Raw genomic sequence first — 24,874 nt, 5'->3', positions numbered from 1 at the left:
TCACTGTCATCAACATTATCACAGAAGGAGCAGGAGGCAGGTAGAAAAAGGAGATAAAAGTGGCTACAATTGAAAAGAATAATTTTGTAACATTTTCTGAATGTAAAAAAAATTTTAAATGGTAAGTAAGGTGTACTAGAGCAGTGGTCCCCAACCTTTTTGGCACCAGGGACTGTTTCCATGGAAGACAATTTTTCCACAGACTGGCGGTGGGGGGGCATGGTCTTAGGATGATTTAAGCACATTGCATTTATTGTGCACTTTATTTCTGTTATTATTACAGTGTAACATATAATGAAATAATTATACAACTCACCATAGGTTGGGAACCCCTGTACTAGAGGACAGAATTTCTAATAATTGTGATAATATAACATTCCTTTGCGATTTGGGGGATCATCAAGAAGCACTCATCTCTAGTGTAGCTTACTAAAGAAGGAAGAGAGGCGGGGCGTGGTGGCTCACACCCGTAATCCTAGCACTCTGGGAGGCCAAAGCAGGATGATCACTTGAGCCCAGGAGTTTGAGGTTACAGTGAGCTATGATCACTCCAGTGCACTCTAGCCCAGGTGACAGAGCCAGACCCTATCTCAAAGGAAAAAAAAAAAAAAAAAAGAAGGAAGAGGAAACATACTACTTTTTGAAAAAACTAATAACAATTTTAAAAGAAATTGTCCATAAAGAGATGCACTCCAATTATCAAGAAATTTCATATAAGGATATATAAGTCTACCTGTGAAATTACATGAATAATCAAAATTATTTATTTATTTTTTAATTTTTTTTTTTTTTGAGACAGTCTCACTGTGTTGCTCAGGCTAGAGTGCTGTGGCGTCAGCCTAGCTCACAGCAACCTCAAACGCCTGGGCTCAAGCAATCCTTCTGTCTCAGCCTCCCAAGTAGCTGGGACTACAGGCATGTGCCACCATGCCCAGCTAATTTTTTCTCTATATATTTTTAGTTGGCCAATTAATTTCTTTCTATTTTTAGTAGAGATGGGGTCTTGCTCTTGCTCAGGCTGGTTTTGAACTTCTGACCTGGAGCAATCCGCCCACCTTGACCTCTCAGAGTGCTAGGTTACAGGCATGAGCCACCACACACAGCCCAAAATTATTAATATATATAAGTAATATGTTAAAACTTAGTCCTTTTATCTTCCACAATTCACAGCAGCTTAAATGGAGATTCTGTCTCCTCCAAAATCCACAGCAGGTTGTGGGGAAATTTTGCCATCCAGAATTTCCAGGGACCCTTCAAAACTAAATGAACGAGAATGAGTCATTCCATTCAATTATTCATTATAGGCATACTAGGAAGTTAAGCATACTGGGCATACACAGAAGTTAGCCAAAGCAGAAGGGGAGGAGACAGAGAGGTAAGTAACTGGACACAATTATGACAAATGTGCTGATTCAACAATAGAAACAGTTAGAGACAGATAAGAGAGAAAGGAGGGGGAATGACACAGAGTGGCTTTGGTAAACCAGCCTGTATGAGGATGTGTTGACCAAAAGAGATTAGAACACACCTGGAACAAGAAGTTAGAAGTATCACAAAATCATGTTCAACCAGGGCATGGCCTGGAGTCACGACACAGCAGAGAAGTGGGCAAACTGGATCTGCAAAAGTGAGTGCAACTGACAGAGTGGCCAAATCTAGAGACTTCTAGAGAAGTGATATGTTTTTAACTCTTAGGAAAGGATTCTATCCCTCCACAACCCACTCCAAGGTGTCAAAAACAAAATGAAGTTTTGGAAATGTTATCTTTTTTTCATTACTGTTCAAATTATAATCATACTCACAGTATTGTACAACGTGCAAGTGTATCAACCAAAAGGTGGTCAGAGAGAGGATGTAGATGATGAAGATCAATTTCTTTCCCTACCACAAGCCTGTGATGCAGCACTAGAGGGGAAGAGAGTGCAAATGTCTTCAAGTGCCTTATCCACAACCTTTAGACTAGATCCTTGCCCGTACTATGTGATGGAGAGCCACTACATCACAGCTCCTCTGTCCACCGAAGAAGCTGCATTCCCTTTGGCATACGTAATGACCATCAGTCAAGATTTTTATATGTTTGAACGGCTCTTCCGAGCTATTTACATGCCTCAAAATGTCTACTGTATTCATGTAGATAAGGCGGCCACATCTGAGTTTAAAAGGGCTGTGCAGGAATTATTGAGTTGCTTCACAAATACTTTTATATCCTCACAGTCTAAGCACATCATCCTTGGGAGTATATCCAGGCTCCAAGCGGACCTGGCCTGCATGAGAGACCTTATAGCGCTGGATGTTCCGTGGAGATACGTCATTAACATGGGTGGTCATGATTTCCCCCTAAAAACCAACAGGGAGATAGTTCAGTATTTGAAAATGTTGGGTGGGAAAAACATTACCCCTCATTTAGAGTTTGTTCTGAAATCTACTGAAAGGATCAAATACACTTACAGAGAGTATAGAAACAGAACACATGCTTTTGTTCTACAGAAGCGTAGAAAGAAGAGCCCACCTCCAAATCAACTCAAAATCCACTTTGGTTCAAAGTATGTTGCCCTTACAAGGAAATTTGTCTACTTTGCCCTTTTTAATGAAGTAGCCATTGAGTTGCTCCAGTGGTCCCAAGACACCTACAGCCCAGATGAACATTTCTGGATTACACTTAACAACATTCCAGGTGAGTGTGGTTTCCTTTCTCGTTTCTTTTTTGCTTGTTAGTTTTCATTTTTAAATCAAGGTGATATATATTATTTATGATCTTAAAATCAAATATTATTAAATGGTTTCTTATAACGAAGAATTATGGCCTTATGCGATGCTTCATCCCACATACAGTTCCAATTAAGAAAGGCAACGATCACATTTTAGCTGTTTTTCTCTTGGATGGCTTCCATGAAAATACTAGGCTTTCCCACAGAATTTGCACTAATTTGCAGTCCCACCAGAAGTGTAAGAGTGTTCTTACCTCTCCACATCCTCGCCAGCATTTGTTGTTTTGGGATTTTCTTTTTCTTTTTTTTTTTTTTGAGACAGAGTCTTGCTCTGTTGCCCGGGCTAGAGTGTCGTGGCGTCAGCCTAGCTCACAGCAACCTCAATCTCCTGGGCTCAAACGATCCTCCTGCCTCAGCCTCCTAAGTAGCTGGGACTACAGGCATGCACCACCATGCCCAGCTAATTTTTTATATATATATATATATATATATATATATATATATTTTTTTTTTTTTTTTTTTTTTTTTAGTTGTCCAGCTAATTTCTTTTTATTTTTTTAGTAGAGATGGGGTCTTGCTCTTGCTTAGGCTGGTCTCAAACTCCTGAGCTCAAATGATCCACCCGCCTCAGTCTCCCAGAGTGCTAGGACTACAGACGTTAGTCACCATACCTGGCTGCTTTGGGATTTTTTTGAGAAAGGCCAATCTTACTGGAGTTAGGTGATATCTCATTGTGGTTATGATTTGTATTTCCCTAATGATTAGAGATGTTGAGCATTTTTCATATGTTTGCTGCCCATTATTCTGTCTTCTTTTGAAAAGTTTCCGTTTAAGTCCTTCACCCATTACTGATGGGGTTGTTTGATGTAACCTCTGTGGAAAAGAATTTGGAGATACCTCAAAGAGCTACAAGTAGAACTACCATTTGATCCAGCAATAACACTATTAGGTATCTACCCAAAGGAACAAAAGTCATTCTATAATAAAGACATCTGGGCCGGGCGCGGTGGCTCACACCTGTAATCCTAGCACTGTGGGAGGCCGAGGCGGGCAGATTGCTCAAGGTCAGGAGTTTGAAACCAGCCTGAGCAAGAGCGAGACCCCGTCTCTACTATAAATAGAAAGAAATTAATTGGCCAACTAATATATATAGAAAAAATCAGCCAGGCATGGTGGTGCATACCTGTAGTCCCAGCTACTTGGGAGGCTGAGGCAGTAGGATTGCTTGAGCCCAAGAGTTTGAGGTTGCTGTGAACTAGGCTGATGCCACGGCACTCACTCTAGCCTGGGCAACAAAGCAAGACTCTGTCTCAAAAAAACAAACAAACAAACAAAAGACATCTGTACCTGAATGTTTATGGCAGCCCAATTCACTAGAGCAAGGATGTGGAAATAACCCGAGTGCCTGTCAATTCATGAGTGGATTAATAAAATATGGTACATGTATACAATAGAATACTACTCAATTATAAGAAATGATGGTGATCTAGCACCTCTTATATTTTCCTGGATAGAGCTTGAGCCCCTCCTCTGAAGTGAGGTATCACAAGAATGGAAGAATAGGCACCACATGTACTCGCCATCAAACTGGCACTGACTGATCAACACTAAGGTGCTCACACAGCAGTCATATTCTTTGGGGTTAGGGGGGTTGGAGGTGGGTAAACACAAAAGTAATGGATGTGGTGAGCATTGTAGGGAGGGGGAAGGGCATGACTCGAATCATGGCTGGGATGTGGCAAAGTCATAGCATGTAATAACCAAAATGTTCGTACCCCCATAATTTCCTAAAATAAAAAACAATTAAAAAGAAAAAGAAAAAAATATTAGGCTTATCCTGCCATTTCTTGATATACCAAAATGAACATTAAATAGCAATACCCTGTGATAGTGGTTGAGAATTAGGTTTGAGTCCTCTAACCACAAATTTCCTTCACCCATCTCTTTTAATCTCATGATTTTAAATCAATTATCAATATTTGTTATCATCACCATGAGGCTATTGTTCACAGCTGACAAGCACTTTACTAGAATTACTTTTACTTTCTTCTAAACATTTTGTTTTTCCTGAGGTTGATAATTGTCTCAGGTTTTTTTTCTTCAGCTATTTATTTTTATACACATACTTTTCACTAATTATTTCAAAATGCTTAAACTCATCAGTCAAGTAAATGTGACTACTTGTCAAGTGTTCAACTCTATCAGTTCACATTTCCCTACATTGTCTCTGTAGGCCTATTGTCGGTTTTTATTTAACTGGGAACTCTCTTCCTCACTATTATGTTGAATCTTATATTCCATTGAATATATAGTATCTATTTTTTAAATCTATCTTCATTATCTGTCTTGAGATACTTAAGAATTGAATAATATGACATCACACATTTGCTTCAAATAATCTGAAGGTGGGTGGGGAAATGAATCATCAAAGTTTTTCTAACTTTTTGTATTAGGTGTTTATTTCATTTATTTTTATTCTTTCTTTTTTATTAATGTACTTACTTATAGCTATAATTTTCTTCTGGTCACTGAGTTAGGTATAAGATCCTCATTAAGTTCTAAGTAGGCCTTTCATCATTTTCCACATATTGTCCAATTCTAATTTTGGTTTCCTCTTTGACCAAAGAGTTGTATAAGAAAAAAAGTTGTCTTTTTTTTAAGTTTCAAGTGGCATTTTTAAAATTTCTGTTGTGTTTTTTAAATTAATATTTGGTTTTTCTCTTTTACTTCATTTGATCACAGAATGTTATCTGTATTATTTCTACTTTGAGAAAGTTTTTTTCTCTGTGGCTTCATCTAGGATCAGTTTGAACAAATATTTTATGGACATTTGAAAAGGATATGTATTCTTGGCTTCCAAGGTATAAGATTCTACATATATTCATATAAATAATATACCTTATTTAGTATGTTATTTAGGTATTATAATTCTCTTGTAGTCTGTTTACTTGCTCTGTCAATGTTGAATTAAGGTAAAGTAAAGCCTACAGCAACTTTGTTTCTCAAGTTTAAGCTTCATGAAGAGTAGGTGCAGAGATATTAATGAGTATTCTACCTTCACTGAATTGCATTCTATTATATTTGATGCTTTTTGCCCTGAATTTCAACTTTATTTGACGCTGACATCATGATTCTCTTCGATTTTAGTTTGCATTCATCTAATAATACATCTTTTCTCATTTTTTTTAAGAGTTAGGGTCTTGCTCTATCACCCACGCTGTGGCCTGATGACAGCTTACTGTAACCTCAAGCTCGTGGGCTCAAGCCATTCTCCTGCCTCAGCCTCCCAAGTAGCTGGGACTACAAGTGCACGCCACCATGCCTGGCTAATTTTTTAACAGTTTTTATAGAAATGGGATCTCACTGTGTTGCCCAGGCTGGTCTTGAACTCTTCTTGGCCTTTCAAAGTGCTGGGATTACAGGTGTGAGCCACTGCACCTGGTCTCAGTTTTTAATTTGTGTACAAGAGTCCAGTAAGGAGACATAAACCCTAACCCCAATGTGAACAGAGAAAATTTAATACAAATATTAACTAATAATAGGGGATTAATTACTAACGGCTAATTAGAACTCTAAAGAATACAGGAATGGCAAACATAGGGAGTGGCTACCACCCTAAGGCCAAGGCAGAGCACCCAGGAAATGAGCAAGCTTGGAAAGAGCTCTCCCCAAGGGTAAGGTCCAGAACTCATAGAAGAGGGAGCAGCTAGGGCCCGTTAGATGGCCAAGAAATTTGCTAGGGTGCCACAGGCTGGGGCTGGCAAGCCAGAAGCCACCAAGTGTGGTGCCAGCAAGACTCAGTCACCTGCTGGGACACCTAAAAAATCTACTGGGAGCCATCTGCTGGACTCCCGCTGCAAATCGATGGGAAGCCCTCTGGTGGGGTACCACTGAGCCATTCACTAGGATGCTGGTGAAATTCTCTAGGAAGCTGCTTGCTGGGATACCTGCAAAATTTGCTAAAGAGTGAGCACTACTGGGTGCCCTTCAGCCTCACTGGGGTGCTGCTGTGAAACTTACTGGGAGGCTACTCACAGGGTGTCACTGAAGCTCACTGAGAATCTGCCCTCGGAGGTGTTGCCAAAATTAGCTGGAAAGCCTGGCAGTGCAAGCTACCAGAATCAGAAAGAAAAAGCCTGTCTGAACCAGGAAGAGAAACACTTTCGTCTTGCAGGGCCCCTCTGCTGCCTTTCTGACAAAACAATCTGTGAGCTGACAAAAGAGAAACGTTTACAGGATCCAGCTCCGGTGTGACAAAGGAGGATGCTTGTAGAGCTGAAAAGCAATAAATCGATAACCAGCACAGCCCAGCTCTTTGGCTATTCAGCTCCCATTTGTGTCCCTACACTCACCTGAACTTCCTTCCACGCAACAACAAAACAAATCTGTTTCCACCTGAGACACATCTACCCTTTGTGTAAGTGAAGAATTCTCATGCTTTCTCCCAAATTAGGAGACTCCCAGTCTCAATAGTCATTGCATCCACACCGGCTATATCAACTATTTTCAAATGCAGTCACAGTCCAACTGAATATTCTGTTACCTAAAGAATATACCAATAAAGTTAACATCCCACAAATGACATATACAATAATGGGAAGAAGAGAGATGAGAAATGGTTAGCATATATAAATATACATAAGCAAAAAGAAAACACGGAAAGCTGCTACAGTCCTCACTTTTATAATTGGCCACAAGGCTGTTCCGTCACATCTGTGGCGTTCTTGCTCCACTGCTTATTTCATATTTTCCTCGCTTCAGTGAGACATCAGCTGCTCAAGCTTCTTAACCTGGTCGGGTGACCCAGATAATCTGTCCTGTAATGTATGAGTCTTCAATAATCTTGCCTCTTTCTGGTTGCTGTAGTTTTCTATTACTATTGAGCATGGAAGTGCCAAGAGATACCCTCCAGAGAATTCCCTGGGTTTCACAGTTCGCCTTGCCTCTACTGAGTGTGCAATTTTCTGTTGGAGAATTGGATCAATCACTCCAGCCAGTAAAGTTACTCTTACTTCTCCCTGCTGATTAAATGGCATGAGCAGTTCAGAATAGCCAGCAGCAATTTCATCTTTGCATTCAATAGATCCACTGTTGTATCCCCTGATGACAGCATTTCCCCCTCTCCCCTTGGAAACTAAGACCTTCAGATCAGTAGAGTTCAAAATTGTGAGTATAGAAAGCAAAATCTCTGTGAGTGGGATATTAAGTACAGTAACAATGGAGCCACACCCACTTCCAGTCCTTGATTTCCAGACCCACGTGCTCTGGCTACGGAGAAGACAGTGCCACTCAATGATCTCTGATTCAAAGCACATACTGCACCCTTAGACAATGCATATATTGTGTCCAAGGATGGTGGTGAAGGAGAATCCTCTAATAGGCAGAACTTCCAGTAGTATATTTGCTAGTCTACTGTGAAGAGAGAAAACACTATTCTTTCAGGGATTTGTCTCTCAAATGGAGCTAGAACCAAACCTTCAGTAAACCATTACAAATTTCAACTAGGCCAGACACTTCTAGTTGCTGAGATATATGGTGAGACTGGTTAATCATATGGACATGAGCCAACTGACATATATCCTTTGTACTCCTACAATGATGAACAAGGTCCAATGTAATCAACCAGCCACCGGATAGCTGGCTGGTCCCTTAGAAAATTGCCATTTCAGTGTTCAGTGTTGGTCTCTGCTGTTAGTAGATTAGGCACTCAGCAGCAGCACTGGCAGGTTAGCCTTGGCAATGGAAGTCCATTTTATTGAGTCCATGCGTAATAGCCCTCCCTGCCACCATAGCCACTTTGTTCATAGACCCATTGAGGAAGCACTGGGGTGACTGGGGAAAGTAACTCAGACACAGAGTGTGTCATTTGCTTGACCAGATAACTAAGAGCTTCACCAGATAACTAAGAGTGTGTGCTGTTTGGTGAGCAGTGCCATGGGACACAAATATCTTCACAGTCTGTGCCCATCCTGAGAGATCCATCCATGCACCTCTTCCCCAGACTTCCTAGTCCCCAATCTTTCAATCCTGTTCCTGCCAAGTCTCTAACATCCAGACCAACTACACAACTGCCTTGTAATGCCTGTAGAGCCACATGTCTGCCCAACTCTCTCTCCAAAGTAGACTTCCAAAGGTACTACTCAAATCCTGACTAATTGGAGAATTTCCTTCATCACTGTCCTTCAGGGTCATCCTGATGGGTGCTATAAAGATGCAGCACTTCCAGCAGTACCAGCTTGTCACGTACACCAATAACCCTGCCCTGGGGCAGCTTCTCGGACCTATATTTCTATCACAAGTCCTACCTTTGTTCCCCAGTTCCAGATACATATTTTTTCTGATGCAATTTATTTTTAATGTTTTAATAAAAAATCCCAAATATACGTTGAAAATAGAACACAATGAACCCCCATAAGCCTATCCATCAACTTTCACAATCATCCATATAATAACACTATATTTGTTTCATTTATTGTGCTCCATATTTTTTTAACCTGGAACATTTTAAAGCAAAGTTAGGCCATTATGTCATTTCACCCCCTAAATACTTCAGTGAGCATCTTAAAAGAAAAAAGAAACGGACAGTTCTCACCCTACGTAATGCCATTATCACCTGCAACAAAATTAACAACAGCCTTTTAGTATACAATGCCCTTAGACTCTTAGACTTACAATGAGGCAACATCCTGATAAACCTATCATAAATTGAAAATATTGATAAGTCAAAAAAGCATTTAATACACCTAACCTACTGAACATCATAGCTTAGCCTAGCCTACCTAAAACATGCTTAGAACCCTTACATTGGCCTACAGCTGGCCCAAATCATCTAATACAAAGCCTATTTTATAACAAAGTGTTGACTATCTCATGTAATGTACTGAATGCTGTATGAAAGTGAGGAACAGAACGGTTGTATGGCTACTCCAAGTATGGTTTCTACTGACGGCGTGTCGCTTTTGCACCATCTTAAAGTCAAAAAATCCTAAGTCACATTATGGGAAGTTGAGGACCATCTGTAATTGAATTCCCAATTCAAGTTCAAATTTCTCTAATTGTCTAAAACAAATTATACAGTTGCTTTACTGAAATAAGGATGTGAACAAGTTTCACTCATCGAATTCGTTCATCTCTCTTAAATCTCTCTGAAGTTCTTTTCTTCTAGAACAGATTTTCTGTCTTATAGAATATCCCACATTCAGTATTTGGCTGGATGCTTTGTTTTGATTTTAACTTGTTTCTCTATCCCACATATTTTCTGTAGACTGGAAATTAGATGGAAACACTTGATTACATTAAGGGTTAATCAGCCAGGAGGGCAAGAGGATTCTCTGGGTGGTACCAAGGGCTTCGTATTGCATGGCGATCACAGTGCGCATGAAGTCTGGTTGTCTCCCTTTTAGGTACACTGCGGTTAACAACTGGCTTCAGACAGATACATTTCTTTTAACCCACAGAATGGCAGGATCCACCCGTTTGCTCCCAAACTCCTCTCCCGTCTTTACTCAGTCATCGTCATTCAAGGCAGAATGCCCCGAGACATCCAGCATTCTTCCCTGTCCACTGACTCCCACATTCCAGGTAGTTTCTAAACCAGGAGCATTCCTCGGATCAGATCCTTCCTCTCCATTCACACCTCACTGCCAAAGCAGAGAAGGTTCCGCAGAGGAGATATCGGAGTAGGCTTAAAATAAACAGATCTCAGGACAGAGGGTCATTTCTCCAACTCTCCCAAGCAAAATAATTATTTTCCCTCTATTCCCATATCACTTTTTGTCACTTCTCTATGATTGGATTTATCATATTACATTTAAAGTCTATTTCTCTTCATACCTAGGTTGGGAACCTTTTAGAAGAGACTAAGTTTTAGTCAAGCCCCAATTTTCTTAGACATGGCTAAATTAAATGTTTACTATTTACCATGTTATAGTTGGGTTCTAAAATAAATGTTTACTTTTGAATGAATATACTTCCCTAGAGGCAATAGTAAACATTTGAATAATAACATGAATAAGTTGCATCTTTTCCAGCTCCTCTTTATTAATAGTATATTATATTACATTTGAATGTTTAAATGTTAAATTCAATTTTGTGCTGGTAGTCTCATTTATAGAAAAATTTACAGTCCAACATTTCACACACTAGAGCCATGATGATCAGGAGGCTGTGGGGCCATGTCTGCAGTTAAGTGTTAACTATGTCATGTCCATGAGACTGCCGTAGAATTCATGTTCATGTTCAGAGAGAAATTAGAGTTACTCAGGATCAGCTGGATATGTACAAAAGAGCCTCATGGGAGGCCCAAGACTGTTGTTAGATCAAAGGGACTTGATATAATGATTTGGATCCATACTCCATAATGGAAACACAAAATCCAAAACTTTTTGAGTACTGACACAATGCTCAAAGGAAATGCTCATTGAAGTATTTTGGATCTCCGATACTCAAACGGTAAGTATAATGCAAATATTCCAAAATCTGAAAAAATCTGAAATCTGAAACACATATGGTCCCACGTGTTTTGGATAAGGGATACTCAATGTGTAATAACATCAGCCACAGCATCAATAATTAACATTTATTGAATTCTTGGTAAGTGCCAGGCACTTACAATTGCCAAGCTAATTGCTTTTTATAGTGTTTCAGGTAATCATCACAGCAATCCCATGACACAGGCCCTAGGATGACTTTTTTTCTTTTGCAGACACAGATACTGTCACACAGCTAACAAGCAGTAGAATGAAGATTCAAACCAGACTATTTGACATGCAGCAATTACGTCTGGCCCCATCTCGTGACAGCATAGTAAATCTTTCCATTCCTAAGACAATCTGACATTTCTAGTTTCAGGATGCTAAATCATGTTAAAGGAAACTTTTATGCAGTCATCCCCCAAATCTGGCCATTACTGTAAGAGAACAATGATTCAACCCACCACTTCATCTCCTTGCAGCTTGCCTAACTAACTACTGCCCCTGCACGTGTTTTACACATTTTTACTTCTTCTCCTTTCTCCTCCATTCGTCTCTTTCTAGCTTCGTTTTCCTTGCCACACAGTATACTATACCTCTTGTCTATCTCTTTTTTGCCAACATTCTAAGATTTTTGCCTCTTTGTCTTTTGGTTACACTCATGTAGAAATCCACAATCCTGGAACAAATTCAGATAGTCACCATGTCTATATTCTATTCCTAGGCTGAGACTGCTAGGTTTTATCACAGAAATTGCACAACCAAGCAGAACACTATCATTGTTATGTTCACAGCCTACTGCTTGCACTGGGCCTTCATACCGCCCAGCCAGGCCTGGGGAACCTGTGGCCTCAAGGCCACATGTGGCCCTCCAGGAGCCCCGAGTGTGGATTTGTTCTGTGAAGTTTAGATTCGATGGGGGGGCTGCACTCAAGGATCCAGAAGGCCACATGTGACCTTCTGGACACAGGTCCAGACACAGGTCCCCTCTGTACTTTTCCACTCACTACCAGCAATGATTACTTCAAACTTTCTCCACTCTTCTCAAGCGTCCAGCTTGCCCTGCCAACCTCATTTTCTGCAGATGGCCTTGCCTCCAAATTCACAGAGCACATATAGTCAGATGGATGGTGCTATGATTTGATTGTGTTCCCCAAAGTTCCCGTGTTGGAAATTTAATCCTCAACGTAACAGTATTGGAATGGGGGGCCTAACTTATTAATATTATCTTTATTCATTTGGATAGCCAGTGTTTCAACACCATTTTTCAAATAGTGCTGATTTCTAGTGCTTTTTATTTCTCATTCTGAGTTCCTTGGGTCAGTTTCTAAGCTATTGTTTTCCATTGGTTTATTTTTCTAATAGCAATATCACCATTTCCATTATTATGCTCATAGTGTTCTTGGCTGTTTTGGGGTCCTTACACTTGCCAATGAGTACTAAGAGCAAGTTTGGAAAGTTCTGATGAGAATTTTGCTCTGATATTTGTTGGAGGACATCAATAAAAAGTTTAGTTATTGTCCCCTTTTATGGATAATATCCAAAAGTCACAAGGGGAATGAGAACTAGAAACTTTAACTTTGATGAAATTAAAGAAACCGAAACTCTAAACCACAAAGTATGTAGAAGGGCTTCCAAAGCAACGAAGATCAAACAGTGGTGCATGTGGGAAGAAGCATAAAGGAGACACTTCTACAAATCTCAGAAAGAGCCAGCAAAGTAGATTTCTCCAAGATGAGGGACACTCTCAGAGGGGCAAAATCAAAAATCCTCCCCCTTTTCATACCAATGAGCTCAGGGTGCCTGAACTGGCAGCAAGAATGTCTATGGACCTGGTTTGGTTCCAAAGAAGCAAAAGAGAAGAGAAGAGGCTAAATGAGAAAACTCACAGAGAAGATGAATTTATAACTACCTACCAAAAATCTACTGCAAGCAGTGCTATTCTTTTTTTTTTTTTTTTTTTGTCTGTTTTTTTGTTTTGTTTTGAGACAGAGTCTCGCCTTGTTGCCCAGGCTAGAGTGAGTGCTGTGGTGTCAGCCTAGCTCACAGCAACCTCAAACCCTGGGCTCAAGTGATCCTACTGCCTCAGCCTCCTGAGTAGCTGGGACAACAGGCATGTGCCACCATGCCCGGCTAATTTTTTATATATATATCAGTTGGCCAATTAATTTCTTTGTATTTATAGTAGAGACGGCGTCTCACTCTTGCTCAGGCTGAGTTTTGAACTCCTGACCTCGAGCAATCCGCCCACCTCGGCCTCCCAGAGAGCTAAGATTACCGCGCCCGGCCAAGCAGTGCTATTCTTAAAGGTAAAATCTCAGAAGCATTTTATTGAAAGTCAGTAGTGTTAGAAACCAGCGGATCAAGGGGACTTGGACACCAGAATCTAATCAGCCAAATTAGTTTATTGACTAATTTATTGACAGCCCCTGTGCAGGGGCTGTCACCACTCCATGCAACGAGGGAGAAGCAGCCCTGAACAAAGGTTTTGCATTTTTTTTTATATCCTGGGGGCTGGCATCTATGCAAGCAAGCAATCACAGAAAATCACAGAAGCAGAACTTTGCGGTTAGCCATTAATTAAGCGAACAATGGAAAGGTACACTAAGGGACAAGGGACTTTCCTGGAACAGGACCTCTCTATTCTTTCTGAGAACAGACCTCCTCGACTCCCTTCCTCCTCCCTCCTCCCTCCTCTGGGAACTTTCTTACACAGTCAGGACCTTTTACTAATAGTTAGAGCAAGACTGACTCCATTTTAGATCTACAGGAGCCATCTTTAGTCTATCTACTTCAGTAATAAGGATGCCATTGTTACTCTTATATTCCACATATTAAAGGAAATTATAGTCAGCTCCATAAGGCAAGAAAAAGAAAAAAGTTTTAAGAATTGGAAAAAGATCTTTTCAGTCATAGCTAGAAATTAGGTCAGGAAGAGAGGATATATTCTGTTTATCCAATCTTTGCCTCTACTTTGTAGGCAATTTCTTCACATTGCTTCAAAGCAATGTCATCAACAACTATTTAGATTTAACCATTACCTTAGCTTATTTCTCAACTTGATATTTTTTTATATTCCATTGATTGCTTTCTTAAATTAATATTTTATACAGTTAGAGTACATCCTTGAGTAATTATTTAATAAATGTTCTGAAGGTGGGGCCAACTATTTGAGTTCTTGCATTTGTTTTCACTCCTGAGTAATAGATTAGTTGGGTAGATAATTCTGAATTGAAAATAATTTCCCTTGGAACTTTGATCACTTTTAGTATCAAATGTAATGAGGAATCTGTTACCAATGAGATCTTTTTCTTTCTAGAAAATCTGTTCTCTCCTCTCAGAATCTTTTTATTTTGAGACAGAGTCTTACTCTGTCCCCCGGGCTAAAGTGCTGTGGCATCAGCCTAGCTCACAACAACCTCAAACTCCTGGGCTCAAGGGATCTTCTGTCTCAGCCTCCCAAGTAGCTGGGACTATAACATGTGCCATCATGCCCAGCCAATTTTTTCTATATATTTTTAGCTGACCAATTAATTTCTTTCTAATTTTAGTAGAGATGGGGTCTTGCTCTTGCTCGGGCTAGTTTTGAACACCTGACCTTGAGTGATCCGCCTGCCTTGGTCTCCCAGAGTATTAGGATTACAGGCATGAGCCACCACGCTTGGCCTCCCTCAGAGTCTTTTATGAGGGTCTAGGAAGTATCTGTTCCCTTGCCTTTTCCAGCTCCTAGAGGCCACACACATTCTTTGGCTCATGGTCACCTTCCTCCGCCTTCAAAACTGGCAACATTGCATCTTTCTGACCATTCTTCCCTAGTCACGTCTCCCTCTGACCACGGCGGAAGGTTTCTCTGTTTTTAAGGACAAATGTGATTAGATTGTGCCCACCTTCCCTCCTTATTCCCAAATTCTTTAACGAAGAATTGGAGAAATAGACTCTGAAATTCATATATATTACCAGCCTTCATGGATGACTTATTTTCTTCATGATCTTGTAAGTAGGATTTTATAATAGACCACAGGATCAAGACTAAGATGAGACAAGTGAAGCACCTAGGGTGTAAAATTCAAGAAGGCATTTGCTTTCAGTGTCAGGACCTACATGACCCTGGGAGTGAGTGCCTCATTCGCCTCGCCCTACTCCTGGCCCTGAGACCCCCCATAAACCTGCACAGAAATTATTAATACAGTAATAGTGTTACTCATAATGTGAGAGTGAGATGCAAGTTATTTAAATAGCAGATTCAGTCATCACATTCCACCAAGGAAGGGACCCTGCAGAAGAAAGTGTTAGGAAAATATGTGCTTTAGCTTAGGTCATGTAGGCTTTATAGTGAAACTTTACAGACCCAAAATATTCCTAAGCCAAACATGCACCTCTGCAGTCTAGGGTTAGCATTAACCAAGCAATCTAAAACACATTAAATTGCAAAACTAACACTAATTAATAATTTAAAAGCAAAAAAATAAAATAAATGTATATATGATAGGAGCTTCACAAAGGTTGGCAAGTTTAATAAGAAGCCAAACTTAGCAATGGAATATTAAATATGAACCCTGGTAATACATTGGTTTTAATTTTTGAACACAAAATTATAGTTTCCTTTAGTAATTCAGTAATTTCTGGATAGTAAACAGCCTTCAGTTGCCATTAAAATGAAAGTCTATTCAACTCTGTGTCATATCTTCATATAAAAGACTTGAATGTTCAGATCAGCTTGCTGTCAAAAAAGATACCAGTTGGCTACTGACCACACTCTGGCAAGATGAGATAAAGGGAAACAGAAACAATTTGGAGTGCACAATTCGACAGCATATTTGCAGATATGTGTAACCATCACTACAGTGAGTTTAGAACATTTTCATCACCTCAAAAAGAAACCCTGTGCCCTTATAGAGCTAAATATCATTCCATCTCTATTTCTCCTCCCCTCTTTCCCTGCTCCCATCCCTACTGCCTAGCCTAAGCAACTAGATTACTTTCTGTCTCCACAGATTTCCCTAACCTGAATTTTCATATGAATGGAATTATATAATATGTGATCTTTTATAAATGGCTTCTTTCATTTAGCATAATGTTTTCAAGGCATATGCATGTTATAACATGTATCAGTACATTTTTAATGGCTAAATATTTAATTGTATGAATATACCAGATTTTGTTCATCTATTCATTAACTCATAGATATTTGGATTGTATTCACCTTTGAACAAGGCTAAATAATGTTACTATAAACAGCTACATATAAGGGGTTTTTTTTGTTTTTGTTTTTTTTTGAGACAGTCTTACTCTGTTGCCTGGGCTAGAGTAGAGTGCTGTGGCATCAGCCTAGCTCACAGCAATCTTAAACCCGGGTTTAAGCAATCCTTCTGCCTCATCCTCCTGAGTAGCTGGGACTACAGGCATGCACCACCATGTCCAGCTAATTTTTTCTATATATTTTTAGTTGGCCAATTAATTTCTTTCTATTTTTAGTAGAGACGGGTCTTGCTCTTGTTCAGGCTGGTTTTGAACTCCTGATCTTGAGCGATCCGCCCACCTAGGCCTCCCAGGGTGCTAGGATTACAGGTGTGAGCCACTGCACCCCGCCAACATCTACATATAAGTTTTGTGCAGACATTTGTTTTCATTTCTCTTAGGTATATATCTAGGAGTGGAATTGATAGGTCACATGGCAATTCTACGCTTAATTAAGGAACTGCTGGACTGTCTTTCAAGGTGGCAGTACTATTTTACATTCCTACCAGCAATGTACAAGAATTCCAATTTTTCCATATCCTTGCTAACACTTGTTATTATCTGACTTTTTGATTCCAGACATCCTAGTGAATGGAAACTGGTATCTCATTGTGGCTTTGATTTGCATTTCCCTGATAACTAATGATTTCAAATATATTTTATGTGTTTATTTGCCACTTGTGTATCTACTCTACAAAAATGTCTATTCAAATCCTTTGCTCATAGACAAAAATGTCTATTCAAATCCTTTGCTTTTCAATCGGGTTGTTTGCCCACTTATTATTGAGTTGTAAGAGTTCTTTATATAGTCTAGATGCAAGTCCCTTATCAGATATATGATTTGCAAATACTTTCTCCCATTCTGTGCATTGTCTTTTTACTTTTTGATAGTGTCCTTTGAAGCACAAAAGTTATTAATTTTGATGAAGCCCAATTTATATTTTCTCACTTGTGTTTTTGGTGTCCTAAGAAACAAATGCCTAATCCAAGGTCATGAAGATTTATCCCTATGCTTTCTTCTAGGAATTTTATAGTTAGTTCTTATAGTTAGCTCTTTGATCCATTTTGACTTAATTTTTGTTATAATATGAAGTAGGACTTCAAATTCATTCTTTGTATGTGTATATTCAGTTGTTCCTGTATCATTTGCTGAAAAGACTATTCTTTCCCCCCATCAAATTGTTGTGGAGATCTAATTGAAAATCAATTGACCATAATTATAAAGGTTTATTTCTGAATTGGCAATTCTTTTCCATTGATCAATGGTACTGTTACATCAGTACCACACTGTCTTGATTACTATAGCTTTGTGGTAAGTTTTAAAATCAATAAGTGTGAGTCCTCCAATTTTGTTTTTCTTTATAGATTATTTGGTTACTTTGGAATCAGTGGGTTTTTTTTAAAACTTAATCTATTCCTTTCTTTCTCTTTTATTGAAAGTTACTGAAACAGCCCTTTATTCCTCTGAATTTCTGCAAACTTTAGTTGATTTAGGACCACAGTTTGTTTCCTAATACTCACATGGGTTCTTGCTATTCATTTTTATTTCTATGTCCTTCTATAGCTATTGTTTTAGAACAGAGATTATCAACTAGCCCCTGCATCTAATACATCAAGAGCTATTTTAATACTTCCCACTTTTCTTCATTGGAATCATTTGTGACTATGTTATCTGATTCTTGTTCTTTAGAATTTCCCACCCTTCTTGTGCCATCTTTCTGAAAATCATGCCACAGGTTCCTTCCTTTCATTGTAATGGGCAGTTGTTTGCTAAAGGACCGTCTGACGCCCACAGTGCAGGGAAAGGTGCTAAGGCCACATGCGTATGAGTGTACTGTTTCTCCTCAAACCTTTGGGCTAGAAAAGAGACATGGTGGGGTCATCTAAAACATCAGATTATATGGACTAGGTCTAGGCCCTTTTATTCTGGCAATGTTGGCCAGAAGCTGCCAACAAAAACCTATAAAAACAAATTGCATTTTCCCTAAATCTGTGGGCTGTCTAGTCATCTTCAGAAAGACCAGAATCCATTCACAGATAGTGGTGATGTGCTGTGACTGAGTACAGAGATGATCTCCAGGCAGCCTTTCTTCTAGTCTTTAACATTAGTAACTATAGCAAGATACCAGAATATTATTATACAAATTCCTTTTTCCTCAACACCTTGGGCTCCTTTGCACATAATTAACTGAATACTCATTTTTTTTTTTTCAGCAGAGTCAGAGGCTGACCAAAGAATTGTCTTAGAGCTGGTCAGAGGGAAGAGCAATCTCTGAGTTACCTGGAATTTCAATGACTACTTATTTCTTCCCATCCTATGTGATTTCCTAAAAAGATGGACATTAGTACACCTTACTAGGCTAAATTAATTGCCTTAGAAATAAACAGAGAGTTTGTGAGGTTGGCCAAACATAACAAAACATAAGAAATTTAATAGCTTTCTTATAATAATCACCAAGAAATATAATCCCACTAACATAAAATACATATAAGTAATCTAAATCAGAAATGTTCATGATAAAAGGCATGGTGGGGAAAAAATGTTGGGCATATGTGACTAATAAAGATTTAACCATCCTTTTTTATATAAGAAGGGCAATTACAAATCAGTAAGATGACTGCCTTCATAGAAAATTGTGCAATTGGCATAAACAGGCAGTTTACAAAAGAGGTGAGAGGCTGGATGCTAGGCCGGACTGCTTCACAGTTGCCAGCAAACACCAGGAGAGAGGAAGGAGATGATGAAGTGGCATATTTAGTATTTATGTGAAACGCTACACAGTAGCCCCTCCATATACATATGGGAGGATTGGTTCCAGGACCACACATATACTAACATCCATGCATACTCAAGTCCTGCAGTTGGCCCTGTGGAACCCACATATACAAATATAGGCCGTTCCTACAGGCAGATTTTGCATCTTGCAAATACTGTATTTTCCATCTACCTTTGGTTGAAAAAAATCCTTGTATAAGTGGACTCAAGCAGTTTGAACCTGTGTTGTTAAAGGGTCAACTGAAGTTAAAAGAAAACCCTATAGGACCTAATATCCTCAACTCCTTCTGTGTTTTGAGAAGATGGAGTGTTTCTAGTAGGGGAATGTTCCTGGGACCATTGCTCTTCTTTGACAAAATAAGTACAAAATGCATGCATCGTAGGATCGTCACCAAGAAGTATAGTTTCTTGAACCTCAGCAATCCTCAAATTATGGTCCCGGGAGCAGTGTCAGCACCACCTTGGAACTTGTTTGAAATGCTAATGCTCTAGCCTCATCCCAGACCTATGGAATCAGAAATGCTGGGTGTTGGCAGGGTGGTCAGGAGGAGGCATCTGTGTTGACCAAGCCACCCAGGTGGTTGTGATGTACACGAGCCTTCAAGAATGCCTGCCATAGGTAAAAGTTTTCCTGTACTGTTTTTTAGAAATTTAGATAAGTAGTTTGTGTTTGAATCCTCATTATAGGAATTAAATCATACTAAAATGCTAACAAACTGCATTTTAAAAATTAAATCTTTAAGGTATTAAATTTTCATATCTCATTAAGTAAAAGATGAATGGAGGTGGATCAAGGAGACAGTAGTTCTGGTTTTGTTGGTTGGTTGGTTGGTTTGGCTTTTCTAAAGAAAGAATCCATGGAAGGACAGACAGCTAAGGGAACAAATACACACATTTCTAGTCCTGAAGGAAGAGAGTAGTGTATTCAGGGAAATTCCACAAGTTCTGAGACTTATTTCAGCCACTTCTGTCTCTCTCCTTCTGAACTCTGCAGCTGCCCCTGGATCTATGGACAAAGAAATCTCAACTATTAGCCTTAGAGCTGTGAAGTGGATTTATCAGGAAGATATTCATAAAGGCTGCCATGGTAACGCTTTCTCATTTTTTCCCCATTGGAACTCAATGTTCACCATTAGAATAAAGAGAGGGAATGAAACAGCACTTAGAATGATAGTGTCTGGCTAGAATGATCATGGAAATGATTGTGCCTGGGTCATAAAGCAACTAGTTAAGAATTCATAGGTCTGAATATGGGCCAGCAGAACTGCAGTAATTATTTTATCTTACAGATTTAGAGCTTTAGAACCCCCAGGAGCCTTAGAAATCATCTGGTTCTTCTCGTTTTATAGACATGGAGGCCCTGGGAAACTAAATGACAAGCCCGTATTGTGCCCACAAAAGACGGAACCAGAAATGGGATGTGGCCATGCTGACGAGTCTAGGGTTTTGCCACTGTAACCTGCCTCCCCCTCAGTCTCTGTTTTCTGCAGTAACAGCTAGGTCAAACCCAGAAAGCCCTTGCAGGCCTAGGAACACACCATAAATGGTGACATTTGACTAGCCTCCTCACTCAAACACACATTTTTTTTGATGTAGAACAAGTCACAAAATTCTCTGGCAGGTTTCTCAGCTCGTGCATCTTAATGTATAGACAGGCAAGAAAATGATCTGTTCGTGAAGCACAGGAGAGATTTGCCCTCACTGTGTTCTCAGCAGTTTCAGAGGAGCAATCTGTGGGAAAGCACCCCCCCACCCCGCCACCTATCTCCCCAGAAGCCAACACCTCCTTTCTCTCAGTCAGTGGCTTCCATAACTTAATCTATGCAGAATGCCACAGTGCGATAAAGTCCTCACTGATCCTCAGCAAAATGGGAAAAAAAGGGCAGTGTAAGCATGTTTTTCATAAATCTATATTTCTGAAGTTTAAAGGAGTGTCCTTTATTTGAAATTAAGTCCTTATTTTGTATGTACATTAAGATGCCATATGTTAAAAGGAAATGATAGGAACAGATGATAGAATTCATTAATTAAATGGTAAAACAAAAAGTTGGCCATTATAAACTTCTTAATATTCTTCTAACATTTCTAATCCATGATATTCAAATAAATGTCTGTGGGAACGGTGTCTTGAAAACACTGTCTCTAGAGCATTGCTCTTTTTAAAAGTGCTTCTTAGCCATCTGTGATAGAGGAAGAGACAACTTTGCCCTTCCAGTCTGTTACAATGTTATTATAAAATGTAATGAAATAAATTATCAGACAAACAAAATGCTGCTTGGATGTTGCAGCAATCTCGGATTGCTATAAAAGTTTCCAAATCCACCTAATTTCTGCATTTATCTTGCTGCAGACTATGGGTGCAAACAGTCAGTGGACCAGCCCCGGGCTGCAGGGCGCATGTGCAGTACATGAATTTAGAACTTCACCTAATTTACAACACCAGCTTCTGCAAAGGTGTGATGGGCAAAAGTCTTTCATGGTCCATTGAGAAGTGATGAGAAAATCATGCAGAAATCTCAGAGCCTTTCATCTGGTGATGTGGAGTAACACATAGTATTTCTTGAGTTTATTTGACCACAGAACCACCACCCCTTTTTTTGACAGTTCACGTCTTTCAACCCTAGTGTTCGTTCCATAGATCACAGTTTGGAAAACCACGCTTTGAAACACAGCATCTGCCTGTTTCCTAGGAGGGACCATCGATGTCATTGCTGTCCAGGCCAGCTTTCCATGCAGACGGGCCACAGTGGATGTGTGAATGTGTTGCTGTGCCCATGACTTTACTCTGTCAGGAAGCAAAACTAACCCAGGGTTTTCTTCTCCCTTAAGGCAACTGATATCATTTCTAAACCTTGCTTCATTTTTCTGACCTGCACCTGTGGTTCCAACGAAAACTCCCGTGCCTTGCTACCTTTCTCTAATTCAGCCGGCCCCTTCCTACAGCGATTGTCCCTCATCCTTTCCTGCTGTGCTCCTGAATTCACCATTTATGTCAGTAGAAACCATCTCTATCCTTTAAATTCTTCTTCGACACTGTTGCCAAAGTTGTCTTCTAAAGCCACATATCTAACCATGCCATGCCACTAATTACAACTCTTTCCTGCCTTCTAGGTACAGGGTCCTTCTGACAAACAGGAGTATAGTGTCCCTCACTAGGCTGCACCTCCCAACCCTGTACCACCCCCCACTGCCACTGTGTGGTCACAGCCCATGAACCCCCAGGGTCTCAGTTTACCCCCAGGATATGATAACAATTAAAGGAGCAATAGAAAAAAAAAAAAGAGCAGAGGAGGACAGGGCTTTCTGAGATCAGGTTTCCCAGGGTTTCTGTGAAAATGAAAAGTCATGGGTTGGAGGAGGGAGAAGTATGTGGCTTTCAGTTCTAGCTTGGATTTGGAAAGAGGGGTACTCAGTGGGAAGAGACCAGTAAAGAGGAGCAGGTTCCTTGGGACGGATGCATTGACTAACGAGTCACTGGGGAAGAGCAATACTTCAATTCCTAAACTGCCAGCTACACACACAGCGGAACGGCGCTGCCTTCTGTATGAGATTATGAAGCCACTGATGACTCTAAGGAAAACCCCTAATAATGTACACTGAGTCGACTAAATCCTCACTTGTTGGCTACACAAAGATGCTTAGGTGAGACTAAGGTACAATTTGAGACAATTTCTAAAAAAAAACTTAGTACCTCACGTAGAGATTTATTTCTATAGCTTGACCTCAAGAGTCCTGCAGTACTCTGGGGCATGTATTATATTTTATATTGTACTTTGGACAGTTCTCTTCCTCAGCCCATGAGCCTCTCCAGGTGTGATCAGATGCCGTGATTTATCTTGCAAATTTGAAGTGTCACGCAGTGTTTATTTATTGAAGGAATTAGTGCTATAAATGTCTACAACTTCTCGGCATGAAATTTGCATTCACTCACAAAATTCCATTTCAGACTCACACTTGCTGCTTTTGCAAATAAATGCAGTTGACAGAGACATTTGCAAGTGACCTTTTCATTATAAAACAAAGCAGTATATCATATACAATAAGCACTCATCTTAGAGAGTCTGCAGACTCCTTCTTCCTCTGGAATGTCAGATGTTTTTGTTTTGTTTATTGTTTTACTTTATTTCTCTTGATGTCTTGTTCATTTGCAGGCCACTATTGGCAAGATGTGTGTGTTTATGGACCTGGGGACTTAAAGTGGCTCTATGCATCTTCCAGCCTATTTGCTAACAAATTGGAGTTGAAGACATATCCACTTACCGTGGAGTGCCTAGAACTGTGGATTAGAGAGAGATCTCTAAATCAGAGTGAAATTCCAGTGGAATCAGATTGGTATTTGCTCCCAAAGTAAGAGCCACTTCAAAGAAAATAATATAAAATATCAACAATAAAAAAAAAACCAGTAGCTCTCATTTTGGAATCTGTGCTCTACTTTCCTCATAGGTCTTGCCTAAGACACCTGACAGACCTGTGGACAGGAAGAATATCCTCAGGTCACTGTGAAAGCAAAGACATTAGAATGAAGTTCAGTTGACAGCACGTGGCACCTCAACCACAAGCAGATGTTTCTTAGTTCCTAATCTAACCGATTCTGATCAAAGTCACAAATATTATAATATATATATATTTTGTGAAATGCCCTAATAAAGGAGTGTCCCTCCAGAGATTAAATTGGTAGATTTTCCCTATCTTCCTTAGTGAGAGAGGGGGTCCAGCTATTTCATATATCAGGATAGAGGCCAGGTGCAGTGACTCATGCCTGTAATTCTAGCACTTTGGGAGGCCAAGGTGGAAGGATTGCTTGAAGCCAGACATTTCAGAGTAGCCTTGACAACATAGTGAGACCCTATCTGAATAAAAACTTTTTAAAAGAATTAGCCAGGCACAATGGCATGCACCTATAGTCACAGCTACTCAGGAGGCTGAGGCAGGAGGATTGCTTGAGCTCAGGAGTTTGAGGCCACAGCAAGCTATGATGATGCCACTGCATCTAGCCTGGGTGACAGAGTGAGACCTGTCTCAAAATAAATAAATAAAAAAGGATAGAAAGTTACCTTAAAGCAAAGTAGAACCTTCTTGTTCTGCCAAGAATCACTAAATGACTGAACATTTATGTAAGCATACAGCCAAGAACCTTATTATTCTGGGAGAAAGGTTTAACCAAGCTCTTTGAATTTTGAGAGCTTTGTGATAACTGGTCTCTCCTCTCAGTGGAAGAATTGGCCATCAGAAAGAATGGAGACAGTGGAACTGGCTTCTGAGGTTGCAAAGGTCTGGCCCCTCCCATGACCAGTTGGCACTTTGGTTTGTGACCTTGAGACACTGATGGCTAAGAGCTCTGTTGCTTAGGGTCAAGCCTAGTTGTACAGTTTGCTTTGTTAACAGAATATACCCCTCAGAGACTGCTTTACCTTAAAAACCTGCTGCATTTATGGCAGCATTATTCATAATAGCCAAAAGGTAGAAGCCACCCTAATGTCCATGGATGAATGAATGGATAAACAGAATGTAGCATATACTCTATGGAATATTATTCAGCCTGAACGAGGGAATTCTGACACATGCTACTCACAAGGATGAAACTCGAAAACGATGTGCTAAGTAAAATAAGCCAGACACGAAAGGTCACAAGTTATATGATTCCATGTATATGAAATGTCCAGAATAAGCAAATCCATAGA

General features: G+C 39.8%; 1 protein-coding gene across 3 annotated transcripts; it reads left to right on the top strand.

Annotated features, from left to right (window-relative positions):
- Positions 1–1,413: 1,413 nt before the first annotated feature.
- LOC105865180 (N-acetyllactosaminide beta-1,6-N-acetylglucosaminyl-transferase-like) lies at positions 1,414–23,605 on the top strand. 3 transcript variants are annotated; one of them, XR_012923211.1, is made up of 4 exons: positions 1,414–1,627; positions 2,488–2,674; positions 20,188–20,280; positions 23,345–23,605. XR_012923211.1 is itself a non-coding variant. In XM_012753575.3 (4 exons), the coding sequence occupies exons 1-4, from the start codon at positions 1,561–1,563 to the stop codon at positions 23,542–23,544; spliced, it is 441 nt and encodes a 146-aa protein (XP_012609029.1). In that variant the 5' UTR covers positions 1,414–1,560; the 3' UTR covers positions 23,545–23,605. The 3 variants fall into 3 exon arrangements, 2 of the variants coding, with proteins under 2 accessions (XP_012609029.1, XP_012609028.2); XM_012753575.3 differs by having other exon boundaries at positions 2,594–2,674; XM_012753574.3 differs by lacking the exon at positions 1,414–1,627 and having other exon boundaries at positions 1,991–2,674.
- The last annotated feature ends 1,269 nt before the right edge of the window (positions 23,606–24,874 follow it).

The sequence above is a fragment of the Microcebus murinus genome, chromosome 15 (assembly GCF_040939455.1).
Source record: "Microcebus murinus isolate Inina chromosome 15, M.murinus_Inina_mat1.0, whole genome shotgun sequence".
Classification (NCBI taxonomy): Eukaryota; Metazoa; Chordata; class Mammalia; order Primates; family Cheirogaleidae; genus Microcebus; species Microcebus murinus.
This window is presented reverse-complemented; position numbering and strand designations above follow the sequence as displayed.